We start from the raw sequence: 18,643 nt of genomic DNA, 5'->3' as shown, positions 1-18,643 counted from the left end.
GTGACGAGGGATTTGTTATCACACCAATTTCAAGTCACCAGACTTCTGTTCTTGAGGATGAAGCACTGTCTGTGGCACTCAGCCTGCAGCCCTGCCCCTACTGATGGGAATTAGGGGAAAGAGTGCAAGGTCAGCCCATTCCCTGAGGTGCTATCTCAAAAATATCATTGCAAATACCCCTGGTGATTATTGGTTAGAGAACATGCAACAGTTACATCATGCAAAGCTCGTTTTAGGAGAGCTTGTCACAAAGTCTAAGGAAAATGTTTGTTGGCTCAGGTGTGCAAATCACACGCTTTATTTTCTTCTCCAAACAAACAAACAAACAAACATATCCGTCCCTGGGAAATGGTTTTGATTAATTTATTTGCAGCATTATCTCTGCCTCTGTGCTCAGAATGGACGTGAATAACAGCCCCGGAAAGGAAGTGTCCTTGAGAAAGTATAGCTGGAAAACCACAATATATAGGAAGTGGGGCTGAGTGACAATCTCTCATTGCTGATCATGAAGGGGCTTCTGGTTTTTGGTGTTCTTTTGGCTGCTGCCTTCAGCCAAAAGCTCTTTGTGGGGTGAGTACAGAGGGACTCAGGGGACTGGTTATGAGCTTGGAAGCATTTACCCATATGCCTGAACCAGCCTGTGTAGGAAGTGTTTATTTCCTGATCACTACTTGGTGGTCTTTGTGGTCTCACTCCATTTCCTAGTGGGCAGGTGTCCACACTGCCCTGTCGGTCTTATCAAAAAAGCCAAGATCTGAAGGCACCATGGAGAACCCACTATCCTCTCCCCATAGAAGTGGAACCTCCAGATCCTGTCTGAAGCACACTGGCAGAACGATGTATGGATGTTTGCACTCCCCTGGCCTGTGCTGTATTTTTCCTTGAGGTAAACAGACAATTGAAATCTCCAAGGATATATATTGGTCAGCTTTCCCCAGCACTAAAAAAGGACAATGACATGAGCTTCCCCCACACCTCCCTCTGATGGTTTTGAGCTAGAAAAAGGCTTTGGGTGGAGGATTATCAAACAATGTTTCTGACTCTGAATGTAGGGAACAATTTTGTACTTGCTACAGATGGAATAGGCAATAGATTAGATGACCCATTAGGTTTTTTCCACCTCTAATTTTTCTGGGCTAAATATGGCAGACCTACCTCAGGACTTCAGTGGGAGCATTCTCTGAGTAAGGACTGAATAGAGACTTCTGGGAAACTGAAGAAACAAAGATCTGTCCACATGGCCTCTGAAGCCTGAAGGACCCTTCTAATGGTTCTTCTGATGGCAATACCTAGGTTTGCTTTTTCAGGTAAATAAAAGTTTATATACTCAAAGGCTCTTCTTATGTGTTTTGCACATGCAATGCTGGAGTGGGCAAAGTGTTTTCTAAAATACCTTTTTCCTGGCCATGTCATTCAGATTTAATTTGGAACTGAGATCCTCTAAGAACAATTTGGAACTAATATCTTCTTTTAGGATAATAGAAATTAGAAATGAAAAAGACGTATGGAAAACACCCTTAGATAATCTAGTCCATCTCCTGGCGGAAGCATAATTATTCCCTTCAGTGTAATCTCCAGTGTTTCACAAAGTCCAGTTTTAAATATCTGGAACAATGAGGTTTCCACCACTTTCCCCTGGGAGATTATTAGGAAGACATGATTTAATTTATCATGACATCTATCTGTCATGAGATCTCATTGGCTGTTTTGAATCAGCCTGTTTTTTTCTACATGCCCTTTAAAGACAGTCTGAAATAACTTCCAAAATAGTCTAGGCAAGCAAAGTTACGATGGCTGATTTGTGATTAACCTTGTTGTCCAAGTCCTAGTAGATGTCAGCCTCCTGATAGATACTTTCTAGCTTTCTGGGAAGGTCTCATGACAAAAGCAAGGATTTCAATGTCCATTTGAACTGTATCAGTCCTGGGCCATGACGGTATGTTGTGATCACTTTTCTTAGAAATTTAGCCAAATTGTGAGTTCGACTGTAAAAACTGAATGTAAGTTCATAAGATGTCACAATAACCGGTAACAAAGAATGTTGATGGGAAAAGGTATAGAAGGGAGACAGACTGAATTAGTCCAAACCAACAGGACTCCTGATATAACTCAAGGACTGTGTGAAGATCTTGCTTGGTAAACAAGAAAAGTGTAGAACCAGATTCCAACGGACCAAAATTGTTGTGTTGGAAACTAGGCCTCATTGGTGGACAAAATGAAGGGGTGGGTTATTCTGCACACCACACCCTATGTGGGGCCTTAAAGAAAGACTTAGAGAGAAGAATTGGCTGTTGGAGCGAGCTTCACCATCATGGCTGCCACCTCTGGGACCCTGGGCCTTCGTCATCCTAATCCTGAGGGATGTCCTGACCGGCCGGGGCCAGAGAGAGAACCCAGATGACATCACCACCTCTGCTAGTTGAATTCCAAACACCACCTGGGATGAAACGGGACTGGACTTTAACAAGAGCAACAATATCTCAACTGCAGCCCATCTCCACTAACTTCTTCTTTCCCCAAAAGGACAGTTATCACCATCTCTGATACCATCTAAGAGACGGTCAAACAAGGGGACTTTTCTTTCTAAAAACGCTCTCCAGCTAACTGGAAAGGGAACAAGGGATGTTGTTAAAATGAAAGCCTTACTTAATACTTTACATGTCGAAGGCTTTAACTCTTTTTCCTTCTTTTCTGTATCTTTATCTTTTCTGTATCTTTATTATATTTATTCTGTATCTTTATTACAGTGAAAAGGATTTTTAATTATGTGTTTGCCCACTGCAGAGGTGAAAGTAAGCTGATACAGGCTGGTATGGCGTACCAGTAAGAAAGTGGCCACTGGTACGGGCCGGTACACAGCTGATCTTAAACCAACAGGGCCTCTGACGGGGGTGCAAAAGGGGCAGCTGCCCCGGGGCCTGGTGATTTAAAGGGCCTGTGGCTCTGGCAGCGATTTAAAGGGCCTAAGGCTCCAGCCGCTGCCACGGTAGAGGCCGGAGCCCCGGATGGCACGGGCCGGGCAATGCTGAAGGACTGGCTGAGGGGGTCTGCCCCCAGCCCCACCCCTTCTGACAGAGGCCACGCCTCTTCCGTGGGCCCAGAGCCGTGCCCCCCCCCTTGTCCAGGAGCCCGGCCACCCTACACCCTTTAAGTTACTTTCACCCCTATTGCCCAGTAACAGGCCCACAGACGGGGGGAGGGGGAGAAAGGGGGCAATTGCCCAGGGGCCCGGCCAATTTAAAAGGGCCCAGGCAGGCCACAAGGCTCCTAGGTGCATGGGACTGCTCTGGGCCCTGCACTTTGTGGGGCCCTCTGGGCCAGCGCGATTGGCCAGCACGGTCGGTCCCAGAAGTGATGGATTCGTCACTTCTGCCCAGGCCCAGCGCCTCCAGGAACGGCCCTGGCCCTGGGGCCCAGAATTGCTGTCAGTGGGCCTACCCAGTAATAAGCAGACTGAGGTCTCTGTATACCAAACTCCAAACTTTGTTTAACATTGTTAATGTTGGACAGTGACAAGGTTATCTTAACACCTTTGGTACATTTATTCCATCTAAATTAATACAGCAGGTGTCCCCAGCAACTGTTCTCTCTCCCATCACAGCCCTCTTGGTCCCCATGCCAGACCTCTAATCTGCTTGTAACATTTTAAAACTTCTGTACATGCCTTAACTCCTAAACCTCCAGACCTCCTCACATCAAATTCCATTGTAAACTTCAGCACACCACTCTGATATCCTGGCTGTTAGCCCATCTGATCTGTTGCTGGCTTGTTGTTATCATTCGCAAATACCTTCTGTCTGTTCTCGTTGCTTTGTCTTCACCAGAGATCAGGTTCTCCGCATCAGGGCCAGCAATGAAGAGCAGATTGCATTACTCAGGGAACTAGAAGAGCTGGAAGACCTTCAGGTGAGAACTGAGGTAGACACTCTCTGGAACTGAGCTACAGCCACACGGCCTTGGGCTGTGATCTCCTCTACTGTCAGGTGGCAGGAGGGTCAGAACTTGCTCATACTTGAATAAGAGGCATCCCTAGAAAAGCCAGAGCACTGCAGGAAGTTGGTGATTCTGTCGACAGCAGCCTTGCCCCCTCTATCAATGTCCCGATCCAATGCCTGAGCATGCACTTAAGGGCAACATGATGTAGCAAGTGCTGTCTTAACAGATTTAAAGAGGAGATCCTGGCCACTTGTGGTTACTAAACACCTGTTGTCACTTTTCTCAAGAGCTGGGGAACACATACCAGCGTTTTACCAGGGAATTCAATTCCGCAGTCTCGAATTCCCCCTCCTAACTGAGGTATTATTTATTCTTCAGCACTTTAAAATCTCAGTTGCGCAGTGTTTAGAGCTGGACTAATGCTGCCCAAATGATTTTGAATTTCAGAATCAATTTGCTTCTTCTGTGTTGACCCTTTTTCATGTTGGCTTCCTGAGACTATTCTAGCAGACAAGTTTACGGGCTGGAGCAGCTATGTGTGAGCAAATATTGCAGAATATTCCTACAAAGCAGATTTTAAATTTGGAACTATGAGCATTTGCACTGAAAACCTGATTTGAAGAGTTAAATTAATCCAATCGGGGAACAGAAACACCGAGCGGCCTGTAATTCCATTTAAAACAACTCAAGTCACAAATAGTGACTGTTCAAAGCAACCTTCACAGCAAATGACTTAGAAGTGACTCATAGGCCGAGATATGCTTATATAAAACATCGATCGAATAATAGTGAATGAGGAACAAATTTGTAAAAATCTTGATCTGTTCATGAGCAATTTGCAATTGGAAAAAAAGGGCTAAAGTAAATGAATAAATTATTTGCAATGAATAATTCACCCAGCTCTAGTAGTGTTGCTGTGTTCTGTTAAACAGATGCCATGTTCCACCTTAGAGGTGGCTGCATTTCAGTGGCAGCTGAAGTCATTCTTGTGTGTGTGTGTGTGTATATATATTTATATAGTGCCTTTTATCCTTAAGGATCCCAAAGTGGTACACACACACACACACACACACCACTTTGGGATCCTTAAGGATAAAAGGCACTGTATAAATACAAGATATTATTATAATATTATTAACTAACATCACTGACTGTGTTAACCAAATTCACTTGTTCTGCAGTGTCTGGAGAGCTTTAGGTAGAGCAATACAGAGCCTTGGATGACGCTAACTTTACTTCTCTTTTCTAAATCAGATTGACTATTGGCTTAGACCCATCCAGCCTGGTCTCCCAGTGGATGTGAGAGTCCCCTTCCATAGCCTCCAAGCAGTCAAAGTCTTGCTGGAGTCTAACACTATTCCGTATACAATCACAATAGATGATGTGCAGGTAAGGACTCCTGCAGCGTATATGGCCATGTGCAAGAAAGGAACATCACCACCCTGGATGTGGTCTGAACTGGGTGTGAGTTAGGTGAGGAAAGACAGACAGAATAAGAAAAATGATGAGTTGGATGATGAGTTTTTGGGGGAGGTCAGCAAAGAGGACAAGGGAGTGAATGAGATGGAACTATCATCTCATCCCTGAAACTAGCCCCTCCAGTTCCAGGGTCTAGAGTACATCCCCAGGATATTGGGAGGGAAGCTGCTGCCCTTGCTGTTCTTGCTCTGTTGATATGTGAAGGCCTTCATTCTCCAGCACTTTTCATGAGCATTAAATTCTTTAACGCCTTTTTGTAGAGTGGAGATTTGATCTGAAGGGCAATTGAACACTGAGTTTTAAACTGAATGTTTAAAGATGTTCTTTGTATATACATGTACTAGTTTAGTGAATGTGATAGCGCCCACTAGTGGTTGACCTCACTGACTATAACAGCTTACTAGATAGGCCTGAAGGAGGTGATCCCTGAGCTTAACTGCTAGGGGCTTGTGCCTCTAATACTAAAAGGCTCAGGTTCAGTTCCCTCTGGTGTTTGTATATGTGTGGCTATAATACGTTCCATGTGGAAAAATATACAAATGCTCCCCTCTTCCCTGTATATGGTTGTGTGTTCTTTTTTTCCAAAGGAATTACTGGATGAGGAAAAAGAGGCCATGATGGTGTCCAGGAAGTTCGAGAGAAGCAGCAACAACTTCAGCTTCTCTTCCTACCACACCATTGAAGAGGTACTTTCCTTTGCAGTGTGTTCTCTTCGTTTCCTTTGGGGAATGTGCTCGGATGGTAAGGCCATATTGTGGCCGGTTCTGTGGCTCTAAATACGGAATCGTGCTGTAGGCATTTAGTGGAGAATGTTGTTGGGAGATCCTCTCAGAGAGGGTTACCCTGAAGAGATCCTCTTCTTCTAGGTCCCTTCTCCCCAGACTGGAAGCAAAACAATTGTCATACAGTGGTCCACAGAGGCCTCCTGGAATCCTTCAAACTGGCTCCCATTGTTGTTGTGTGGGAGGACCCAGGGGAATTAATACAATGGTGTAGGGGGGCTTCTGGCATCCAGGAATAAGAGACAAAGCAAATCCAGTCTAGTGGAAGACCCTTGATGTGTAAAATACCAGGGGCTCAATGTCTGTAGGCACCTGCTGCTCACCACACAGGGGCTGAGAACCCCGTGTTACCTGAGAACAAAGAATGAAAACTGTGACATACTGGGGTACAATTCAATGCAGTGTGGGGCTGTGTCACCCCTGCCCTGCAGCCTTACAATGCCTTGCTGAAGTAGCTCTCACCTGGGCTGCTCACAAACAGCCTTCCAACATGCAAGTCAACCCCTGAGTGTCTATGTGTAACTGCAGCCTGCCAGCCATACTCTGGCCCTCACCAGCCTGGGTTATACTGCAGGATGACCCCAACATACCCCCAGTCCCAGATTTTTGCCCATAAATGTATGTCCTGTGTGTCCCAGCCCACTCCTGGCAGTAGAAATATTTTAAGCCCATTATTCCTTTAAAGGCATAGTATGCCAGTGTATTGTCTTAAATGGAGTTACCCAGACACTTCATCTTAAACACATTGCATTAGATAAAACAGTAAAACAGGTTTATTAACTACAAAGAGATAGATTTTAAGTGAGTACAAGTAATGAGGTGTAACAGGCAGAAATGGTTACAAGAAAAATAAAGATAAAATGCTAGCTAGTGCCTAATTTAACAAATTATATTAGATTCAAGCAAAAATTCTCACCACATGCTTCCAGCAAGGTTAGTGTCCAAACTCATCAGGTCAGGGCACCCACCCGAAAGTCCAAAGGCTGTTTCCTTTTGTCTTCTCAAGGGCAGAGAATGTGATGGGCAGAGAGGGGGTGTGTGTTAGGGTGTTTGTCTCTCCTTTTATAGTTTCAGTCCCCCACTTGAAAAACATTTTCAGCTGGCCCTAGGAGACAATAAGTCTGTGTGAAAGGATGTTCCCTGCTGTTTTTTTCCCACTTGTTTGAGCTTCCTTTGTTTTTCCTTCCTAAGTGATGATTCTGTTTAATGTTACATGCAAATTAAGGCAAACATACACTCCTTTGGTCAAGATAGGCCTGTTTGACCAGTTTGATGCTCTGTGAGTTTTGAACATCATACAGGAAAATCTTATAACTTCACACACAATGTTGCCACGCATATTTTATCAGGACGATACTGGCCAGCAAATTACGAGTTTTCCAACTATATCTTACAAGGCATACCATATACAAAGATGATTACAAGGGTGTGTAAGGTGTGAATTCAGGGGTGTATTCTGTCACAGAAACCCACAAGGCCAGTTTAACATGCATACACTGACAACTCTTCCTTTTAGATCTACAGCTGGATGGACAATCTTGTGGCTGAAAATCCAGACCTGGTTAGCAAAATTCAGATCGGGCAGAGCTACGAAAAGCGACCTCTTTATGTGCTAAAGGTAGGTAGTGCACGTAATGTTAATCATTCAGTATGACAACAAAGCGCCTCAGAACGAGTAATCCCATGGGAATCAACAGAACCTACACACATGCTTCAAGTTAAGCATGAACTTTAGTGCTCTGCGGCATTGGCACCAACAGCTGCAGGGAAATGTATTCATACCACACAGTGGATGGTACATCCATCCTTTCCCTCACTCAGATATCTCACTAGCACAATTTAAGAATTTCTAGCAAAGGCAGAGAGTTAACGTTACATAGATTCTGGAGCAGTCTGTCCACAGGCTAAAGATTTACTAGGGGGAGGGGGAGCAGCAATGGATGGTATGTAATGAGGAGCAATGGAGAGACACAACGGGCTGCTGAAGCCCTTTTTCTTAAAATCACTTTGGCGGATATGTCAGATATGTGTCAGATGTGATTAAGACCCTGAATTGATAAAAGAATCTCTGGGTTTTATAATGATCAAGAGACTAGGGAAGAGTTACTAAAATTACAGCTGACTTTTACTGAGAAATTAATTCAGTCGAGCTCAGAAGAAACTGCACCAGCAATCCAGAGAGGGAGGGATTCTCTGATAGCTGGTTCCATAAAATCTCGCCAGCCAGATATTAAATTATAGGCATTTACACTATCAGAGCAAACACCTGACTCTGTCAGTAACACGTGCATAAGTGCACGCACTAGCCAATGCCTGGACTGCGGTTAATATAGGCATGTTCTGTTTGCTGACTTCTCCTGCAGTTCAGCACAGGAGGAGTTAACCGTCCTGCAATCTGGATTGATACTGGCATTCACTCTCGAGAGTGGATCACCCAGGCGACCGGAGTGTGGACTGCCAACAAGGTAATCATATAACCATAGACATGTAGGGCTGAAAGGGACCTCAAGAGGTGGTGTAGAACAGCCCTCTGGCACTGCGGCAGGATTATTTATACCCGGTGGGATTTAGTAATACTAAATATATTTAATGCCCAATGAGCTGAGATATGGCAGGTTCAGTCTGAGGGTCACTGAGAACAGGGCAGATTAATAAACTTTTCACAATTACAGAGCTGGATGGGACCAATCTCTAGGGGTGAGAGGACATAACTGACCTGCAATCTCGTTCACTCTCCATATCCCACTTGATCTCTTTGCAGAGATGGCAGACAAATGGGTAAATTAGCACCTGCTGGTGATTTGGCGATGTGGACCTTTGTCCACTAGAAAGTGGACTGAGACCCACCAGCTGATTCATAGATTAATAGAGACTAATGCCAGAAGAGACCATTAGATCAGCTCATCTGGCCTCCTGTATATCACAGGCTGTTAAATTGCACCAAGGTGCCCCTGTATTGAGTCCAAAAGCTTGTGCTGGACTAAAGCATAACTTGCGTTTAGATAAATCATCTCTTCCACAAAGGCAACCAGTCTTGATCTGAAGATATCAAGAGATGGAGAATCCACCACTTCCGTTGGTAGCTTGTGCCAATGGTTAGTCCCCATCACTGTTAAAAATGTGGGACTAATTTCTAATGTGAATTTGTCAGAAGCTGGGAATGAGCGACAGGGGATGGATCACTTGGCGATTACCTGTTCTGTTCATTCCCTCTGGGGCACCTGGCACTGTCCACTGTCAGAAGACAGGGTATTGGGTTAGGTGGACCTTTGGTCTGACTCAGTAGGGCCATTCTTATGTTCTTATGTCTGGCTTCAGCTTCCAGACAACAGTTCCAGACAACGGTTCTGCCATTCTCCTAATGTTATGCCTAATCTCATATAATCACTCTGTTTTGCACTGTTACCCTTAATAGATCAGCTCCAGTTAGTTGTTAGGACCTCACCCTGTGAAAAATGAGAATTTAGGGTAATTCAGACCTTCTCTCCATGTAGATAGCCACTGAATATGGCAAGGATGCCTCGCTGACTGCCATCCTGGACACCGTAGACATCTTCTTTGAGATAGTCACTAATCCTGATGGGTTTGCCTATACACACAGCACAGTAAGTGCCTCTGGGGGAAGGAGGAAAGAGCGGAGAGAAGAGGAGTTCTCACTGCTTGGCTGCATGATGAGTACACACAGGGCTGCCTTCAGGGACCAGCCATCTCAGGCCCTTCTTGGGGCATCATGGTTTTTTTGGGCGGGGTGGGCATCTTTGTGGCACTGCGCTGAGCCAACAACCCATCTGCAAGCCCTGTGTATCTCCTTCCCACCGCATCAAGCGTTCTCTTTGGTTTCTGCCTGTTGAGGTGAAAGCTGTGCAGAAGAGCAACTAAGCCGACTTAGGCCTGTGGGCTACGTTTTGCCCACCCCTGCTTTAAACAAGGGGTGATCCCAGGTTCATTTGGGATGTCAGGTCCAAAATATTTGGGGCTGCTCCAGAAAGAGCCCTGGCTGCAGCCTCTCTGAGGCATACTGGCTAGAGTCCCCAAGTGCGGTAACGACTTTACAGTCCAAACCGCATCACATTGGTTCAACTGGGAAACTTTACACCCTTCTGCCTCCGTGGTGTAATAACCGAGCAACGATGCAAATGACTTGAGACCCAGCCGTTGGCATCTTTCCGTTAATCAAACCACACGGTTCCCCCTTGTGCTTGCTCTTAGAACCGCATGTGGCGGAAGACCCGGTCCATCAATGCAGGATCTTCCTGCCGTGGCGTGGACCCCAACAGGAACTGGGATGCTGGCTTCGGAGGTACAGAATGGCCATGGACATGTCAGATAGTTATTCATTCCTAATGTCTGTCTTTTTACTGTGAACACAGAGAGTCAGAGAATCATAGGACTGGAAGGGACCTCGAGAGGTCCTGCAGACCAGTCCCCTGCACTCGGTACAGGACGTGCTTTGGGATTATCAGTAGAGCTCACAAGGCTCCTTCTATTAAAGACATGCAATATGTATTTATTATTCTCTGTTACACTGGAGTAGCAAGTTCTGCTGTGTCCAGGAAAGGGAATCATCTGCTCAGCTGTCTGTCTGACAGGAAGTCATTATTACATAGGCACCAACTCTGTGGGTGCTGCGGGGCTGGAGCACCCCTGGAAAAATAATACTGGGTGCTCAGCTCCCACCGGCAGCCCCCCCGATCAGCTCCTCTGCCTCCTCTTCCAGCGCCTCCCACCCACCAGCAGGCCCCGCCAATCAGCTCCTCCCCTTCCCTCCCAGTGCCTCCCACCCGCTGGGGATCAGCTGTTCAGCAGTGTGCAGGAGGCGCTGGGGGGAAGGGGGAGGAGTGAGGGTGGGGCGTACTCGGGGGAGGAATGGGGCGGGAAGAGGCAGGGTGGGGGTGGGGGTTTGGGGGAAGGTGTGAAGTGGGGGTGGGGCCTGTGGCAGAGCAGGGGTCGAGCACCCCCCAGCAACTCAGAAAGATGGCACCTCTGATCATTAGTGTTGCCAACTTTCCAATTTTTCAAAACTGGACACTGCAGGCCCCTCCGGTCACTCCCCCGTCACTTTCTTGCTCCCCACTTCTCCGGGACTCACCTGCCACCTGCAGACCTGGCTGGGAGGAGCTGACAAGGAGCCTGCCCACCTAATTGGGGTACAGAGGAGTGGAGGGGGGTGTCAGTCCCCAGAGCAAGGGACCGGAAAGAGCTGGGGCTCTGGGAGGCTGAGAAGCCCCACCGCGCCATCGTGGGCAGCGAGCCCGGCTGCCAGGCCTGCTCCTCAAACACTGCGCGCTGTCAGGATCTCTCCCCCTGGCAGCACCGGTACCTATCTCTCCGCTGGAGCTGGGAGCCAGTTCCTCAGATTAAGCTTCTCTCCGTCAGCTGAGCTCCTCCAGCTGCAGGTACTCTTCCTGCCCTCCTGGCGGTGGAGGCAGGTTACTGCGGTAACCGGATTTTTGGTGTCCAGTCAGCAGTACTGACCAGACACTGCACAGGTCCCCTTTCAACCGAACTTTGTGGTAGAAACCCAGACATCTGGCAACCCTAGAATATGGATTCTCTGCTCAATTTGTTCTTAAAACCACGTACTAGTATATGCTACATATGATTTACCTAGACCAGTGGTTCTCAAAGCCGGTCCACCACTTGTTCAGGGAAAGCCCCTGGCCCGCCGGACCAGTTTGTTTACCTGCCGCGTCCGCAGGTTCGGCCGATCGCGGCTGCCACTGGCCGCGGTTCACTGCTGCTGGCCAATGGGGGCTGCGGGAAGCGGCGCGGGCCAAGGGACGTGCTGGCCGCCCTTCCTGCAGCCTCCATTGGCCTGGAGCAGCGAACTGCGGCCAGTGGGAGCCGCAATCGGCTGAACCTGCGGACGCGGCAGGCAAACAAACCGGCCCGGCGGGCCAGGGGCTTTCCCTGAACAAGCGGCGGACCGGCTTTGAGAACCACTGACCTAGATCACTACCTTAGTACTACAATAACACACAAGACTACCACTGCTGGTGACTAATGCAATATTGCTTTATTTTGCAGGACTCACATAATCTTATTAATTGCTGTTTAATGAAGGGAGTTTAGTGGAGTTACATTAGAGGTGAATCATCACTGCACAGTCTTGTTAAAATGCTGGAACATTGTCTGATGAAGTGACTCAGATTCCGGAGTGTTTGCAAATATCAATTAGAAACCTGAGACTTGTCCCATTTATTACTGAGGAAATAATCTTCAGTTACTTTGGGCTTTTTTCCCCTTAGAAAAACGAATGTTTTACTCACCCATGCAAATGCACGCTTTTCACAAATCTGCTGTCTTTTCATTTGCCACCACGTGTATTTCGTCACAGGCCCTGGTTCCAGTAGCAATCCCTGTGTAGAAACGTACCACGGACCTTACCCTCACTCTGAGAGTGAAGTGAAATCCATTGTGGACTTTGTCCTGAGCCATGGCAACGTGAAAGCCTTGATCTCCATCCACAGCTATTCCCAGATGCTGTTGTTCCCCTATGGCTACAAGACAGAGCCTGCTCCTGACCATCAGGAACTGGTGAGAACAGCTCTCATGAGCAAATAGTGAGAGGGCTAAACCAGCTGTGTGCTAGGGACTGGTGGTTCTGGGGATTAGGTGGATACAAGGTACAGCTACACTGCAGTCGGGAGGTGTAGGTGTGAACTTTGATTAAGCTAGCATGTTAAAATAACGGTGTGGCCACAGTGGCCCGGGTGGTGACCGCCCAAGCGCAGCCCTGTCTGAGATCCTAGGTATCTACTCAGGGGTGCTATTTTTAGGGTGCGAGGTCCCAGCAGAGCTAGCACTCGTACATCTACCCAAGCTGGGAATTGCACCTCCCAGCTGCAGTGCAGACATACCCATCAAGCCTAGCTTCAAAGCTGGACCCTGGGGGTGAGTGAAACTCATGGCCATCTGGGAACTGATTCTGAAACGGGTTGGCGCTTTCAGCCTCTTCCTAATGGACAGGAATCCCTGTCGTCAAAAGCACCAGCCTGGTTGCACTCTCATCAGCCTGGCAACAGAACAAACGGGCCTGGAGGCTGAGTTTACCTCTCTGCCAGAGGGGTGCCCTCCCGCCTCCAGCTCAGCGCTCAGGCCCAGATCCACAAACGTTTTTAGGCTCCTAATTTAATGGAAATTAGGAGCCTAAATACCTTTGTGGAGCTGGGTCTGAGCCACTTGGACAGGGCAGGGTAGGAGAAGCTGTCTATGATGCACCTCTTCTAAGGACAGATAGAGAACTTCGGTCTTCAGGGCTGGATTTCCTCTGGGGGGAATCCACTGACTCCTTGGACTGCTTCTGGGAGCAGTGGGCATCATCCAGGGTTCTCTGCTTGTTCATCCCTGTGTGTTCATGTTTTGTCCCCATATTCTGTTCAATTTTGGGTTCTGTGGCCCCGTCAGCATCTGGGGAGTGGGGCCTTTCATTGCTTTGATGAGCTCCGCCCCCCCATCCCAGGATTTAAATAGACTATTCCCATTCACTAAATGTGTGTGAATGCTGCTATTCCATGAAGGGAGGGAAGAATTCAAGAACTTCTCAGCCATTCACCTCTTACTCTCTTGTTTGCAGAATGATCTAGCCAGAGAGGCAGTGGCTGCCTTAGCTGAATTACATGGGACTAAATACACCTATGGGAGCACGATCGACACCATCTGTAAGTGGTTTGTCTTTCAGGCAGGGATGGGCTGAAGAAGACCCATGTTCTTCTTCACTTTCCCTCTCCAAATAACTAATGACGCACGGTTCCCAGCAATATTATCTCAGACGGCACTATTGTGAACTGTCTGCCCACCACACATGCCTTCACTATGGTTGTACCCGTGAAGCACCAGGGCTCAGAATTCGTGCTGGGACCATGTGCATCTGGGTGACTTCCAATTGCAAAGCCCCGTTGTGCGGGGATGAACCAGGGCAGTTCCAAGGCATGTGGCTTTCTGTTCACACTGGGACTGAATATTTGTAGATTGCACATATTCAGGGGGACCTGAGACAAAGACCAAGACCTGCAACCCGCAAGTCCCGTAGATACTTGTGCCAGGCCTGTGATGTCGGTTGTGAGCAGATGAATGCAAAGCATTGCACACAGCACTGCAGGCTCAGAGCAATGATTTCTTGCAATCCCTTTACACCTTGTGTAAGCAGAGCCTGAATTTTCCCGCTTTGTTCACATGGCAATCTTGGTTCCAACGCTATGTCCTGGGTTCTGTTTTTTCCAGACCGTGCTGATGGCATCACTGTCGACTGGAGCTACGACAACGGGATCAAGTACTCCTACACCTTTGAGCTGCGAGACACCGGCCGCTACGGCTTCCTCCTGCCAGCCAGCCAGATCATCCCCACCGCTGAAGAAACATGGCTGGCTCTAATGAAGATCATGGAGCACGTCCGGGACAATCCCTATTAATCTAACACATCATGAACAGCAGCGGCCGGGAGCTGGTGGTTAAGCCAATGGATGGGGGTCAGTGTCACAATAAATAAAGGATTCGGCCTTGCACTAGATATTTACACACTTTTTTTTCAATGGGGAAGCTGGGAGTCTCCCAGAATCAGGCTCTATCTCCCAAAGGCTACTGAAGCCAAACCAGGAGATTTTAGGCACTAAAATTCTGGCGGTGAAGCGGGGCTAAGACAGGCTCCTTGCCTGCCTTGGCCCTGCGCCGCTCTCAGAAGCAGCTGGCATGTCCCTGCGGCCCCTGCCGGGGGGGAGAGGGGTCTCCACGCACTGCCTGCACCCCAAGCACCGACTCCGCAGCTCCCATTGGCTGGGAAATGTGGCTAAAGGGAGCTGTGGGCGTGGCGCTTGCAGGCGTGGCCAGCACGCGGAGCCCCCGCCCTTCCCAAGGGGTCGGACATGGCAGCCGCTTCCGGGAGCAGTGTGGGGCCAGGACAGGCAGAGAGCCTGCCTCAGCCCCGCTGCACCGCCAACCAGGAGCCGCCTGAGGTAAGCACCTCCTGGCCGGAGCCTGCACCCTGAACCCCCTCCTGCACCCCAACCCCAGCCCAGAGCCCAGAGCTTCCTGCCACACTCCGAACCCCTCAGCCCCAGCCCAGAGCCTGTACCCCAAACCCCTGGCCCAGCCCGGTGAAAGTGAGTGAGGGTGGGGGACAGCGAGCGACGGAGGGAGGGGGGATGCATAGGGTGGGGCCTTGGAGAAGGGGCAGGGCCTCAGGGAAGGGATGGGGCAGCAGGGAGTGGGGCAAGAGTGTTTGGGTTTGTGTGACTGGACAGTTGGCAACCCTACTTCCATAATGGCTGAGACCAGGTCAGGACTTAGGGAGACCTCATGTGGTGACAGTAGGAAGCACAGGCTGCTATTAAATCTGGGAGCTAGAGAGCCAAAGGGAGCCCTAAGGTCTGTCTGTGGGCCTCGATAAAGCCTCCACCAGCCTCGATAAAGAATCCTTATTATATAACTCAGTACTGGCCCATATAATTTCATTTACACTGATGTAAATATGGAGTAATGCCATGGAAGCAACCCTGCCGGAACTCTGGTAAGCATGCAGGAGGTAGGTGGCTAGAGCTCAGGGGTTCCCCTAATGTGGGCCTCTCACAGGGGAGGAGACGAACCACTCCAAAATACATCTGATACTGGGCACCCACCTTCCACTTGGGCTCTGCTATAGGATATGTCTGGACACAAAAGATTCTGTTGTGTTTCCCTGATCTCAGGGTGATCACTGAATAAGCACCAGGAAGTCTTTGTTAACTGAATCTAGTAAGGCCTTCTGGAGCTGACCGTCATCAGAAGAATCATAGAATCATAGAAGATTAGGGTTGGAAGAGACCTCAGGAGGTCATCTGGTCCAACCTCCCGCTCAAAGCAGGACCAACCCCAACTAAATCATCCCAGCCAGGGCTTTGTCAAGCCGGGCCTTAAAAACCTGTAAGGATGGAAATTCTACCACCTCCCTAGGGAACCCATTCCAGTGTTTCACCACCCTCCTAGTGAAATAGTGTTTCCTAAGATCTAACCTAGACCACCCCCACTGCAACTTGAGACCATTGCTCCTTGTTCTGTCACCTGCCACCACTGAGAACAGCCGAGCTCCATCCTCTTTGGAACGCCCCCTTCAGGTAGTTGAAGGCCGCAATCAAATCCCCCCTCACTCGTCTCTTCTGCAGGCTAAACAATCCCAGTTCCCTCAGCCTCTCCTTGTAAGTCATGTGCCCCAGCCCCCTAATCTTTTTTGTTGCCCTCCGCTGGACTCTCTCCAATTTGTCCACAGCCTTTCTGTAGTGGGGAGCCCCAAACTGGACGCAATACTCCAGATGTGGCTCACCAGTGCTGAATAGAGGGGAATAATCACTTCCCTTGATCTGCTGGCAATGCTCCTACTAATGCAGCCCAATATGCTGTTAGCCTTCTTGGCAACAAGGGCACGCTGTTGACTCATATCCAGCTTCTCGTCAACGGTAATCCCCAGGTCCTTTTCTGCAGAACTGCCGCTTAGCCAGTTGGTCCCCAGCCTGTAGCGGTGCATGGGATTCTTCCGTCCTAAGTGCAGGACTCTGCACTTGTCCTTGTTGAACCTCATCAGATTTCTTTTGGCCCAATCCGTCTAGGTCACTCTGGACCCTATCCCTACCTTCCAGTGTATCTACCTCTCCCCCACAGCTTGGTGTCATGTGCGAACTTGCTGAGGGTGCAATCCATCCCATCATCCAGATCATTAATAAAGATGTTGAACAAAACCGGCCCCAGGACCGACCCCTGAGGCACTCTGCTTGATACTGGCTGCCAACTAGACATCAAGCCATTGATCACAGCCACAGAACTCAGGACCTGCCAGACTTGATCAGACCCAAGGGCCATTTAGCCCAGAACCCTGTCTCAAACAGTGACCAGTACCAGATGCTTCAAGGGAAAGTGCAAAAAACCCCTGTGTTACGATTGCAGCACCCACATAGAAAGCTAGAAACAAAACATACATACTTTCCCCAAAAGGTTGCAATGTGACACTATTTCTAAGAAGCTAGCCCTCTAACACACAACAACCAAATGCAGAGAGAGAGACAAAGCAGGCTGCTTCCCAAGGCTGAGAGTCACAACTCAACCCACTTTGCTCCAGTCTGGCTCTTCTGTAGGCTGACTGAAGAGCCAGACCCAGACCACACACTTCCCTACAGGGCCCCCCCAGCCTCTGTGCGTGTGCGTGTGTGTGTGGACATGCAAGTTGCAACGGGACGTGTGTGTGTGTGTGTGGACATGCAAGTTGCAACGGGAGTGTGTGTGTGTGTGTGTGTGTGTGTACACATGCAACTTGCAATGGGCTGGGTGTGTACTGGATGTGTGTTTGTGTCTGTGAGCTGCTGCCCTCTACTGGGAGAAACACAGTATCAGAGCTGACCAGGGCTTTTCAAGGAGCTGCCAAGGTTTGAAGCTGAAGGCTGCGATTTCTGTTACTGAATGCCACGCAGAGGCAATTTAGCTGCTGCCCATAGGGCCTGTCTGTATGTGGCCATGGATTGAAAGTCAGGGCCGGCCTCAGGGGAGGGCAATCAGGGCAGTTGCGCCATCAGTTTCTGGGGGTGCCAAATCACTTTCCGGGGTGTGGGGGATGGGGAGCACCAAACTGGGGTGGGATTTTGGGCAACGCCAAAAATGTTTGGGGGACAAGACACCTGGGGCCAGCCTCGGTGACAGTGGCTGGATCCCATATGAAGCTGCGCTTGCACCATCATGGCACATGCTGCTAATAAAATGCAACTTCAGCACCCGAGATCCATGTCACTAAGCTGAGCAGGGCCAGGCCTGGCCCATACGTGTGCGACAGATCTCTGGCCACCCTGGACTTCACCCTCGTCACTGTACAGCAAAGAGCGAAAAGCGGATCTCCTATAACCCTAACAGTATGGGGCCAATGACACACCGCTGGGCTTTATTGAGTCCCTAGTAAGTCAGCTACTGGGACTAATGGAGCGCTCCTTTAGCTGGTAGCAGTAGTAAGTCTCTGAGCCCCACTGTGAAGCTCTCAAGTAAAGAGTAAAACAACACGACATACACAAAGCCAGAATATTACATGGTAAGGCCGCCTCTTCTCCGAGGGATCGTGTTGACTCCCCCTTTACCCCTTCATGGTCGGGGCAGATCACAGGTTCTTCCCCTCCTCCAGTTTAACAGGGAACCTCCATCCGCTACTCTGACTAACCCCTTCCACACACGGCCCCCTCTGCCCGCCCAATTGTTTGAACACCCTGTGCCTCCGAGCCGGCGTGGTGCAGGAATGGGGGGCAGCCCTGTTTCCTGCTGTCTGCCTGCTGCAAGCAAGTGCTGGGGTTGCAAAGCCAGGGGCGGGGGGGGCGGTGCGTCGGCGGGGGGGGATCCTGAGGTCCACCCCAGCTTTGACAAATATTGCCACTTTTCCAGGTGGCACATTCCCTAGGCATCAATTAGGCAGGAACAGAAGGTGTCGGCGCTTTCCTGACAGGGCA

At 49.0% G+C, this 18,643-nt stretch overlaps 1 protein-coding gene across 1 annotated transcript; it reads left to right on the top strand.

Moving 5' to 3' along the window:
* Nucleotides 1–505: 505 nt before the first annotated feature.
* Nucleotides 506–14,614, top strand: LOC102942351 (carboxypeptidase A1-like). Its single transcript, XM_007072385.3, has 11 exons — nt 506–570; nt 3,825–3,906; nt 5,191–5,325; nt 6,003–6,101; nt 7,714–7,815; nt 8,561–8,662; nt 9,692–9,802; nt 10,407–10,497; nt 12,535–12,734; nt 13,774–13,858; nt 14,421–14,614. Exons 1-11 carry the CDS (start codon nt 506–508, stop codon nt 14,606–14,608), a joined length of 1,260 nt encoding a protein of 419 aa, XP_007072447.2. The 3' UTR covers nt 14,609–14,614.
* Nucleotides 14,615–18,643: the final 4,029 nt, after the last annotated feature.

The sequence above is a fragment of the Chelonia mydas genome, chromosome 1, assembly GCF_015237465.2.
Source record: "Chelonia mydas isolate rCheMyd1 chromosome 1, rCheMyd1.pri.v2, whole genome shotgun sequence".
NCBI classification, from domain to species: Eukaryota; Metazoa; Chordata; order Testudines; family Cheloniidae; genus Chelonia; species Chelonia mydas.
This window is presented reverse-complemented; position numbering and strand designations above follow the sequence as displayed.